This window comes from Lineus longissimus, chromosome 4, assembly GCF_910592395.1.
Source record: "Lineus longissimus chromosome 4, tnLinLong1.2, whole genome shotgun sequence".
Taxonomy (NCBI): domain Eukaryota; kingdom Metazoa; phylum Nemertea; class Pilidiophora; order Heteronemertea; family Lineidae; genus Lineus; species Lineus longissimus.
The window spans coordinates 25,201,417-25,211,996 of record NC_088311.1 but is presented as its reverse complement, the minus strand read 5'-3'; the positions used below and the strand labels follow the sequence as shown (position 1 = coordinate 25,211,996).

At 42.1% G+C, this 10,580-nt stretch overlaps 2 protein-coding genes across 5 annotated transcripts; one reads left to right on the top strand and one right to left on the bottom strand.

The window, feature by feature from the left end:
* Positions 1–865: 865 nt before the first annotated feature.
* LOC135486544 (zinc finger protein 367-like) lies at positions 866–4,418 on the bottom strand. Its single transcript, XM_064769403.1, has 4 exons — positions 3,671–4,418; positions 3,287–3,406; positions 2,815–2,956; positions 866–2,619 (listed from the first exon to the last, which is right to left on the bottom strand). The coding sequence occupies exons 1-4, from the start codon at positions 4,206–4,208 to the stop codon at positions 2,223–2,225; spliced, it is 1,197 nt and encodes a 398-aa protein (XP_064625473.1). The 5' UTR covers positions 4,209–4,418; the 3' UTR covers positions 866–2,222.
* Positions 4,419–4,547: 129 nt separating this feature from the next.
* On the top strand, positions 4,548–9,537 carry LOC135487078 (SERPINE1 mRNA-binding protein 1-like). 4 transcript variants are annotated; one of them, XM_064770419.1, is made up of 7 exons: positions 4,548–4,888; positions 5,411–5,579; positions 5,906–6,079; positions 6,859–6,930; positions 7,314–7,397; positions 7,578–7,830; positions 8,140–9,537. In XM_064770419.1, exons 1-7 carry the CDS (start codon positions 4,639–4,641, stop codon positions 8,425–8,427), a joined length of 1,290 nt encoding a protein of 429 aa, XP_064626489.1. In that variant the 5' UTR covers positions 4,548–4,638; the 3' UTR covers positions 8,428–9,537. The 4 variants fall into 4 exon arrangements, with proteins under 4 accessions (XP_064626489.1, XP_064626486.1, XP_064626488.1 ...); XM_064770416.1 differs by having other exon boundaries at positions 7,302–7,397; XM_064770418.1 differs by having other exon boundaries at positions 5,906–6,085.
* The last annotated feature ends 1,043 nt before the right edge of the window (positions 9,538–10,580 follow it).

The window sequence follows — 10,580 nt, the reverse complement described above, 5'->3', positions numbered from 1 at the left end:
CGGAGAGCGAGTCACAAGCTTACAATCACTGTGGTTCTGGAGATCAACATACAGTCTCTAGCCAACAATGAGACAATCACAACCTGTTTCTTCCCAAGATGGACTTTCAGAACAATTCATAGCTGCATCCCAGTCATGATTACTGAGAACCATTGAGAATGTGTTTAGTCAATGGAGATCCTGTCCAGATCAGTGTCTGACAGTTGTTGAAGCCCCTTGATGTAACAATCTGTCTCGTCTTCCGTCCAGATGTGGAGATGCATATTCACAATCTATGAGCTAATCATGACTTTGGAGACCAATTCATCATCCAACCTTGATGGCCACGATTGGGGATCATGCTTACAGCCGCAATAGATGTTGAGATGATCCTTTTAATGTGAGCTGGCCACGATGGTCTCCACAAGAGTAGTGTGTTGGTCTCCACAAGAGTAGCGTGTTGGTCTCCACAAGAGTAGTGTGTTGGTCTCCACAAGAGTAGTGTGTTGGTCTCCACAAGAGTAGTGTGTTGGTCTCCACAAGAGTAGTGTATTGGTCTCCACAAGAGTAGCGTGTTGGTCTCCACAAGAGTAGTGTATTGGTCTCCACAAGAGTAGCGTGTTGGTCTCCACAAGAGTAGTGTATTGGTCTCCACAAGAGTAGTGTGTTGGTCTCCACAAGAGTAGTGTATTGGTCTCCACAAGAGTAGTGTGTTGGTCTCCACCAATTCCTCCCAAACGACTGTTGTTGGCTTCACAAACAATTCAATAAAGAAACTCTTTCAAATTATTTTAATTTTCATGTATTTTTTATGCCTACTTTTTCTATAAACACAGTGAACAACACTAAAAATATGTGTACAATGATAAATGATACTGTATGACAATATATTAGAGACAGTCAAGAGTTCTACAAGATGCATACTTAACGTTCCACATGTTCATCACCATCAACTCAAGTCTGCTTAACTCAGATTGGCTTTTGGGAATTGCGGACAGGAAGATTTGGCGAGTCCGTATTGGTATGATCATCAAGTAGGACACATTGAACAGTTACCGGGTAATTACCAGCAGCTTCCCACAATACATATTCATTAATAAGTGAAAGCTTTCTCTACCATAAAAAAAACCTATACACATAATTATACATGTACATGTACGCTGAATAAATACCAATAGAAGCTTGTATGTTATGATCAAAATCCACATAATAAGCTGGCTAATTACAACTTTGTAGCACAATTCATTAAAAACATACAATCTTCCTTGTACATTTTCTTTCTTTTTTAAATCAATTTCACAAAAAAGTTTCACTAACAAGAATTCTTTTATTTTTTCCTTATCAATTTTCAAATAGGTTTTCTTGGTAATAATTTCTTTTTCCCTTTGATACTGTGATCAAGCAATAAACAATTCACCCACACGTGTGATATCATCATTGAAGTCAACATTACCGTACCAAAGTTAGTTTGCTCATGATAAAGTACAGTATTGTAATGCCCAAAATCTTAACAAAATTACCAATTTACCTCAAAAGAAACTGAATCTGAACACAAAATGTATCATAGAAGTACGAATACTTGAAATACTATATGCTGCCAACATTCAATGGGACATACATCAGTGAATAAACTCACTTCCAATGAAAAACAAGTAAACAACTATAAAACAAGCAAAATCTGCAATCTCGAATCAGTGATTAATCTTAAAAAGACGTTAAAAACCACAAAAATAAGCTGCAGTTACAAGTACCGGCACATGTATGGTTTTACACTAGTACAACATAACATGACAAAGACATGTAATTTGGCACGTCCAGAAGACAACAAAGGACATCCTGAAAACATATTTTGGAGTACATGTACTTTCAAGCTACACGTAAGTTTCCAAGCTGATAAGCAGGTTTCATAAAATGAACACCTAACTTTGAAATTTTGTAGCACATATGGCGATGCAGAATAAACATTCTTATAAGTCAACAAAGAAAATTGTGATATTTACCACAATCACTGACCACTACAACAGTTACAAAGTTTTAGAGCACTTGAATAGAGTGTAGGATTCAGGGTTGCATCATGTACACCAACATCAACTGTTGGTGGGAATCAACGCTTTCTTCCTCGGCACAAATACCGTTACACAGTAACTAAATCAGTGCGACTCTTCAGTGCTGTTAGCAATTAGGGCTATTTTAAGTTTCATCCTCCCCATCTAAGATTTGAAATCAGAAATTCAATTATCAATTTACAACCTGAAACTGCTCGGTTTCCAAAGTCGGTTCTTGGCAAGTTCCATGAGAGCGAGGGCACCCAGGATGGTCTCATCCTCCTCTGGTTCTGCACGTTTGTCCGATGGAGAACAGCCTGATTCGTTCAATGAAATTTCTTGTTCCTGAAGACTTCTTAGACTTGTCGTTGCTGAATCTGAACTCCTGCCCGTCTTGTCACTAAGATCTAAAGGCTCTGCGATCACTTCTTCATCTGGCCTCGTCACATCAGGATGGTCTTCCTCATCGTCCATTCTCAGCCGTTTCACACCAGACTCCTGTGTTTCCGTATTCTGATCAGAGGTGGCGCTCACATTTAATGCTCGCTTCACTCGACGTGGGTTGCTGCCAGTCTCTCTTCGGCTTTCAACATGTCTAAAAATTGGAGAAAATAGGTTATTAGCACAAGATACTTCTTTGAAACACACTATGCATGATATAGCTATTACCCTCCTGTTCATCTCAAGTCTAGTCCAGTGTGATTGACTTAGCCATTTTGAGCTTTCCAATTCCAATTAGTCTGAAAAACAGGGATCCTTTTGCAGGTGAATGAGTATGATATATGCTTACTTATTGAGCCATTCAAGGACAGCGATGTTGTTCTCATCTTGAGGGATACTGGGATACAAGACGGCAGGGTCGACGCGCACCAACTGAGAGCCAGGGTGAGCTTGGCAGTGCCTGTTTGCATGGGTAAACCGACTTTCACAACCTGGAAATACAACATCGTTGACATATGAGAACATGTATTGTATGTAAGTAACAAGTAATAAGATCAATATCATAATGAGACTGGAGTTGATCCTGACCATACAACAGAGCAGATCTGCTACAACAATCATCATTGTGTATGTTGATCAAAGGCTCAGAACCAGAGGTGAGGTTGTCTCCTTTAGAGTTACGGTTACAATAGACTGGGCCGATCAGGCTCCTCATTTTATTCTTTTAACTCAAGCGAAACGCAATCAATATAGCCTCCTCTACAATGTAATGTGAACTGTAAAAACCCAACTCTAACAGCTGAAACAAAATTCTTTCTTACCAGTGGCCGAACACTTGAATGGTTTTTCCCCAGTGTGCAGTCTTTGATGAGTCTTGAGTTGTCCGCTCTGACAAAAAGCTCGTCCACACCCTGGGTAGTCACAGATATAAGGGCGTTCACCTGGAAATTGGGATCATAATTTATAGCAAAGATCACGGACATAGGGAATCGTAATCTGGCAATGCATGTCACGAATTCAATGCAGCAGAGACAACAAGCATGTACACTTTACTTTGATAGACATGACAGAGTAAGAGCACTGGTGCATGGGTGGAAAGTGCAAGCGCTGACATGTTAACTTCCACTTGAGATACATGTTCATGTTGTGACATCAATGACCATGTTGACATGACACCATTGACAGAGAGACATCATCATCCTTACCAGTATGCGTTCGCATGTGCGCTTGCAATGACTTCTCCCTGGGGAACACTCGGTGACAAATCTTGCATCGGATACTCGAAGGAGATTGGGAAGATTCGACGATTAGATTCGAGATGGAATCTGCTCTTGGACGCCCTCGTTTCAAATTAAAATTGAGCAAACTTTCAGCATCATCAGTGTTTTGTTGCGGTGTCTGTGGACTTGGAGGGATATTCTGCAGTGGCCGACGAGGAGTTGTTGGAGAGCCAAATCCCTCGAAGGAGGAGTAACTATCGTTCCTCTCATATGAATGTCGTTGTCCGAAATTAGATTCGACAGGGAGTGTGTCCGTTTGTTCGGATTCAATGCTGGAAAACGAACCCGACGGACTGAACTGCATCTTTTGCGCTCCCATCCCCCAATTCCATGGGTACATAAGCATATCTTTCATCGGGGGACTGTTAGGGATACTTTCGTATCCCCCCGGCATCATGAAATGACGATGTGGTGACGTAAATGGGAGTGGAAGGAGGCCACTTGAAGAGAGCATTACGTCCATGTTTCCGCAATGTTTTTGTTTTGTTTGACGCAGTTTCCCTCCAACGAATTTCGCGCCAAATGGCGTGTGCCGTGCGATAAATAGACCAAGGCGTCAATACACATTTTCCAATTAAGACCAATTAGTGTTGTAAGTTGATTATGGCTGCTTAGGTGGCTTGTGTATTAATAATTGATTACTCAGTGGTGGGGGCACTTTCGTACCACAGGATAAAGGTATCAACAGGGCCAATGTCATGTTAACAGGGTATTTAAATGTATCGCGCGTATATGCCCATATTAGGAAAATGACATCATTCGTCACGAATTTGTATATTTCCCACAATTCATGTTCCTGTTTCTCGCACATGCAACCATCTTGAATTCTGCAGGTAAAGAAGCACAAATTAACCCATGATAAATCTATAGCAATCCTCGAACGAGAGGTAAAAATGGCAAAGATGGAATATTCGGTGCCCACCCAAAATCGGTTTGCAGCTGCTCTGTCCGATGATGAAGATCCTATCCTGGTAATCCAGCAGTTACAGGATGAAAAAAACAAAAAACTGGCCGAGGATAAAGCGAAGAAAGACAAACCATCACAAAAATCTGCCAAGGGCAGAAGCAACAAGAAAATCGCTGTGGCACAACCCGAACCGAAGAGCAAACAGGGCGATAATACCCCAACTACTCAGAAGGATGGTAAGTGAACGCTTTCATGCATTCTTGGGCTTGGGGGCTGCAACAGAAGTGTTGGCAATCTTGAGATTCTTTCCCATGCCATTCCATGTGGAAGCCATATTCTCCATACATCGTGCACGCTCAGGGCATGGCCAGGACAGTGCACTGCATAATGCACGGCAGCCTTGCATGCATGCATGCTTGTTCAGGCCTGCACTGCCCTCCATTATGACATGGGCATGGCGGTTTGTGTGTAACTGCATTACTTTATTATCAGTTGTAGAATATTGGGGCACAACCAATCCAGCTCGAAATAGATTGAAGTGTCTAAAATAGTAAATGTATTTGTCTTTTATGGAGGGTCTTGTTGCACATTTAAGCCAGGATCATTTAGGCTGTGTGAGAACATAACTTTTGGTTCGCTACCATCTGACCATGATGCAGTCTTCTGTGAGTTGCTGGTTTCTTGCGGTTTTGACAGCTTCCTGGTTGGCTATCCTGCTGCTCAGCAGATAAAGATAAAATGAATATCTTCTCTTCCAGTTGAGAACCGACCGCCCAGAAGTGCAAACCAATCAAAGCCCACAGGGGACAGAGAAAAACAGGAGAGAAATGTGAAATTCTCCCGTGAAGCTCGCGAAGGTGATGATCGTCGACAAGATCGACGAAACTTCAACAGAGATGCCGAGAAGTCCTCCTTCTCCGAGTTCAGGTGGGTTCACAATAATAAAACATGGAATCGGAGTAAGAATTGGAATGTTGCTTTAAAAATCAGATTTAAAAATGTATCGTTGTTTGTTTCTCATCACGAGTGGCAGTAGTGGGTCCTCCGATCTTGCAATGGGGGGTCAATTGATTGGCGTCGAGGTTAATACCCGACTTGAAAGTCATTCAATCCCTGTAATCGCACTAGACACCCAGTAATGAATGAGAGTAGGAAAAGTAAGATGTTTTGCATATTTTCTGTTGTCCCCCTCATTATTTTTGTTGCAAACTATTCTTGACTAGATGTCTAATGCCAGTATTCTTTTTTTCCAGAGAAAAGTCTGACAGGCCTGATGGAGAGGAGCGTCGTGGCGGTGGACGAGGCCGTGGATTCGGACGGGGCCGAGGTGGTGGTCGCGGACGGGGAGGCGGTGAACGAAGTGATAGGGGAGGCTTTGACCGATTTGGAAACCGACAATTCGACCGAAGAAGCGGAAGTGACAAAACGCAAGTGTAAATTATCCCTTCACTACCTAACTACCTTTTCTCTGAGCTTGAGGAATCAGTTTGCTGAGCAGTTTGATTTTGTCCAAAGTGGATGGAATGTTGATGTATTGTCACTTCATCTGGCACATTGTTTTCAGCTTGTATTTGTGTGGTGGTGTCTCAAAAGAATCATGATATTCATCCTACTCGGAACAAGTTGGCGGCAATCTGATTCATCAAACTTTTTGTCTCTCTGTTGTGAACCCATCCCTAATTAACCTTGCTTGTAACTTTTGTCAAGCTTTTGCTGTTCATAAAGCTTTTGCCGCAGTATGGTTCTGCCTAAAATGGCAAGCTTCAGTGTTCCTCATGAGTTGTCCGGTGATGCACCAGCATGTAATGGTTAGAATCTACCAGCTCCACCTAACAACAGAATTGAAGCTTGCCGTACAGAGCAGCCATTGATAATCCAAAGCAACGAACCATCCCATATAATACCCGGATGCATGCATGCTTCCTCAAATCGCACAGTACAGAAACATTTTAATTTGCAGACCTTTGTATTGCAAGCATGCAACAGAGACAACCAGGAATAGTATGTTGGACCATATTTAGTGCATGCAGGTTGGGCTGATGTTGGCAAAGTTGGGCCTTGACTACATTAATTACCATTGGATGTTTCTGCCACGGAAACAACAATCAAGCCTTGGGTGTCCATATCTATTTTGCCATATTTGCTCAGATTGTACAATCGCCCCTATTTTGTTATCTATATATGGCATGATTTTTCTTCATTACAGCGGCGTAAAATCTGTTGAGAAACGTGACGGTTTTGGCGCTCATAACTGGGGTACGATGAAGGACGATGTCAAGTAAGTCATGGCTTTGATCAGTTCTTGTCGACTGAATCTACGGCATCATGCCAGAAACTGTTCAGATGCACGACCAACTCATGATTATGCAATTATTGTAGTCGTCTGTCAAGAATTTGTCAGTGACATGTACTGTCTATTGAGGATATAACCAGGAATTTAGAGTACAATAAATGCCATCAATTTTCAGTGAATAGGTTTTACTAGGTTCTTTCTTCTGCTGGACTTTGTCACTGCTCTGTGGCTTAATGAAAAGTGAAAGTGAATGCTGGTTGTGTTCAAACTCGCATCACACCAACCTAAAACCCTGAGAATAAGTAATTTAGTGAATCAAGTTACATTGAACTATGCTAGCATTGCAGAATATGTAGTCCTTCTTCCAGGGGACAATTGAATGATAGTAACGCATCTGAAGAAAACGTAGACTGGAACGCCCCCAATGACGACAGCGAAAACAAGGACCCCAAGTAAGTGAATCAAATCGACTTGTCTAAAATAATTCCATTCAATGACTTTAAAAACTGGTTTTTTGACAGCAAATCACCATATTTGTGTAGACCCTGTTTAAACTAGATTTTGGTCTGGTGTCCCACCAGGCCTAAGGGACAACGGTCAACAACTTCTTATAATATTCATTAATTTCACAGCGAGGCTACGACGACGCCCGCTGAGGGAACGACCGAACCGACTGAAGATGGCGAGACTGAACCAAAGGAAGAGGAAGCACGTGAGATGACCTTGGATGAATGGAAAGCTGAACAATCTAGACAGAGGTCGAAGCCCCAATTCAACGTACGCAAGGCTAACGAGGGAGCGGACAGCGGACAATGGACAAAATATCACGTTCTTGACTCGAAGAAGAAAAAGGAAGATGAGTCCGAGGAAGAAGAAGATGACGAGGTGAGAACTTGCTGTAAACACCGGTCCCCACTTGCATTGCATTGGGAGTAGAATTAAGTGTCACATGGCACTGTACCAGCCCTTGAAGTTACATCATAGACTCTCTCTGTCTTGCTGACTTACAATGAATACAAAGTCTTTGCCCAAGTTGCCCAACTTTCTGAGTGGTAGTGCTGTTCTCACTTATGGATCTTGCTCATTTGTTTATTGTCAGGTGTTCCAGGAATGCCTTTTCATGTGATATTCAACTTGTTGTGGCAATACTTGACCTGTCTGATGAATTTGCTGACCTTTTTCTACTATTTTCAGGAATACGATTATTCTCATGGACGAAAGCAACAGGTCACCAACTTGATCCCGGTCGTGATCGCTGATCCCTTTGGACGTGGAGGACGTGGTGGTGGTGGACGTGGACGCGGAGGTCGTGGACGAGGTGGACCAGGTCGAGGAGGTCGCGGTGGTGGTCGTGGTGGTGACCGTGGAGGAGACCGTGGAGGGGAGCGTGGCGGCGAACGCATGGGTCGTGGAGGCGGCAAGAGGGAGCTACCTCCAGATGTTAACGACGAAGCTTCCTTCCCCGGGTTGGGAGAGTCATGAGTTATTCATGCACCCGTCATGAGTCGCAACATGCCCAGTCGTGATTGCACCATGACCTAAACACACGGAGGAGTGAAGTCGGTTTAAAAAAGTTTATCTAAGGTTAAAAATATTGAACTATGGCATCTTCAGTTCAATGATGTAGTGTACTTGAACTTTGCCAGGACTTGATGGTTTTATATGGTTTACCAAACACACGGATATAGGTATATATAATCAGCTATTGTGCTTATTTTTAGCATGTGCTTTCTGATGCATGTGCCAGTTTTTATGATGGACATCTATTGAGATGCTAACACATCATATCAGATGACGTAGTCTGCATTCATCGGACAATGACTGCATCCAGGAAGACAATATGCATTGACTGACTGAGCAGTCGGCCTAAAGATGTCGCTGTGTGACATGGCAGCTGACAGAGTAACACTAGGACTTAATTATTCTGGATCAACCATAATGATCATGGATATAAATTATTCGTTTCTCGTGTAAATACTGCCCGCAGTATGTTATTCATGCGATGAAGACAGTGCTCATTTCATTTCGCTCCTGATCTCCTGACATTCATATTTCATTGTATTTACTCTCGGGTGGGGAGGGTTTTTTCATCACCATTTTCACCAGGATGATGGTTCATTCAGTCCACTTTTCATCACAAATTGGGAGCAATATGAGGAGTCATTATGTAAGATATCTGTGTTCATAACAAAATGTCACACTGTGTTAAAACTTGGAAATATGAAAAGGTACAGTGTTTTCCATACGCCTGTTTTGTTAGGAATTGTTTTACACTAATATACAGCATTTATACTAGTGTAAACTATTTCTCTTTAAATCACTTTCTCCGAGTGATTCGGGCATCAGAATGCATTTAGCAGTATTTTTATGTTTTTATTTTCTAATTAAGAAGACAATATTTCTGCCAGATGAAGTTAGTACCTTTCTGCCGCTGAGGTAAACCATAAAACCCCTGTGAACATGTCATTCAAGGTTCTTTAACCTTATTCAATACCTATAGAAAAAGGGTGTGATATAATGTGCATAAAACTTTAAAAATTTTGTTACTAGCAAAAAAATATATAAATAAAAATTCCACCTCCATGCCAGTAATTCAGTTTCATTCATTTCATTTGCCTGATTTTGTACGCAGCCTTTCGACCATCAACAAATCTGCTGATCTGACTCTGTGCAGAGTGACTGTACATGTATCATTCCGCTTGAATGGATGAGTCAGAAATGCAGAAAGATAGTATGACTTTTTGTCTCCTTTCAAGACAAAGCAGAACTGACTTAATACCAGAGTGCCCGCTTTGACGTTTGGATATCCTACAGTGAATGCCGCATCTGAAGATGGACATGAGCAAATGGGCTGTCGGTGAAAAGTGTCTCCTCGAAGTTTGCTAGGGAAAGGAAGGGTGCTCCTCTGGCAATGCTTGACACTGGCTTCAGCAGACCTGACTACCCAGGGATCTGCTGCAAAGGGTGTCTTGTCCATTAAGACCATTCTCCTCGACCAAGAAAATTTGGTTGTGACTTCCATGCAGTCTTCAGTCTTTTCATTTCTATTTGAAGCCTTCTCCATGCTTCCAAGCCAGTCTGGTAGTGACATCCCTAGCATCTTTAGTCCTTGTCTCTCTTTTATAATCGAATTCCAACTATTCAACTTGCACTGACACTGCTATGTTGTTAACGGAGACTAAGGAATCTGATATATAGCCCTAACTTTCCCATCACACACCAAATGTTTCTTGTCATCTGCCCGAGACTCAACATGGACGTAGGGGCCTTTTATCAAACCGATTGTGCCGGTACCTGAGAAAACATGCCGTTTTAGGCAGATTTGCAATGATTGAAACGATACATCTACCTCATAGTTCATGTATTCTCATATGACAAACCCAGTGGCCACAGAGGCTGAACTAACATGCAGCTATCTGAAAACTTATTCACGCACCAATTGACGGTGGAGTTGATTGGCGTTAGAAGTAGGAACTAGATATATAATTGGACCAAGAGGAAATATACATCAACGACCGGCGTACCCCTTCAACCATCCAGGCACCAGTGGTTTAGGAGTATAAAAAGCCTGAAGCTTAGGATACCCTTTGACTAATTCTGATTGGTCACAGTATGTGCTTCAGTTTGAAAAGTTT

Excerpts from the sequence above, each read along its gene's own strand:
- LOC135486544 (XM_064769403.1), bottom strand. The coding sequence starts at position 4,208 with ATGGACGTAATGCTCTCTTCAAGTGGCCTCCTTCCACTCCCATTTACG. Across the intron at positions 2,957-3,286 it reads ATTCAAGTGTTCGGCCACTG|GTTGTGAAAGTCGGTTTACC; the intron begins GTAAGAAAGAAT and ends TTGTATTTCCAG. Across the intron at positions 2,620-2,814 it reads GTCCTTGAATGGCTCAATAA|ACATGTTGAAAGCCGAAGAG; the intron begins GTAAGCATATAT and ends TCCAATTTTTAG.
- LOC135487078 (XM_064770415.1), top strand. The coding sequence starts at position 4,639 with ATGGCAAAGATGGAATATTCGGTGCCCACCCAAAATCGGTTTGCAGCT. Across the intron at positions 6,931-7,301 it reads ACGATGAAGGACGATGTCAA|TCCTTCTTCCAGGGGACAAT; the intron begins GTAAGTCATGGC and ends CAGAATATGTAG. Across the intron at positions 7,831-8,139 it reads AGGAAGAAGAAGATGACGAG|GAATACGATTATTCTCATGG; the intron begins GTGAGAACTTGC and ends TACTATTTTCAG.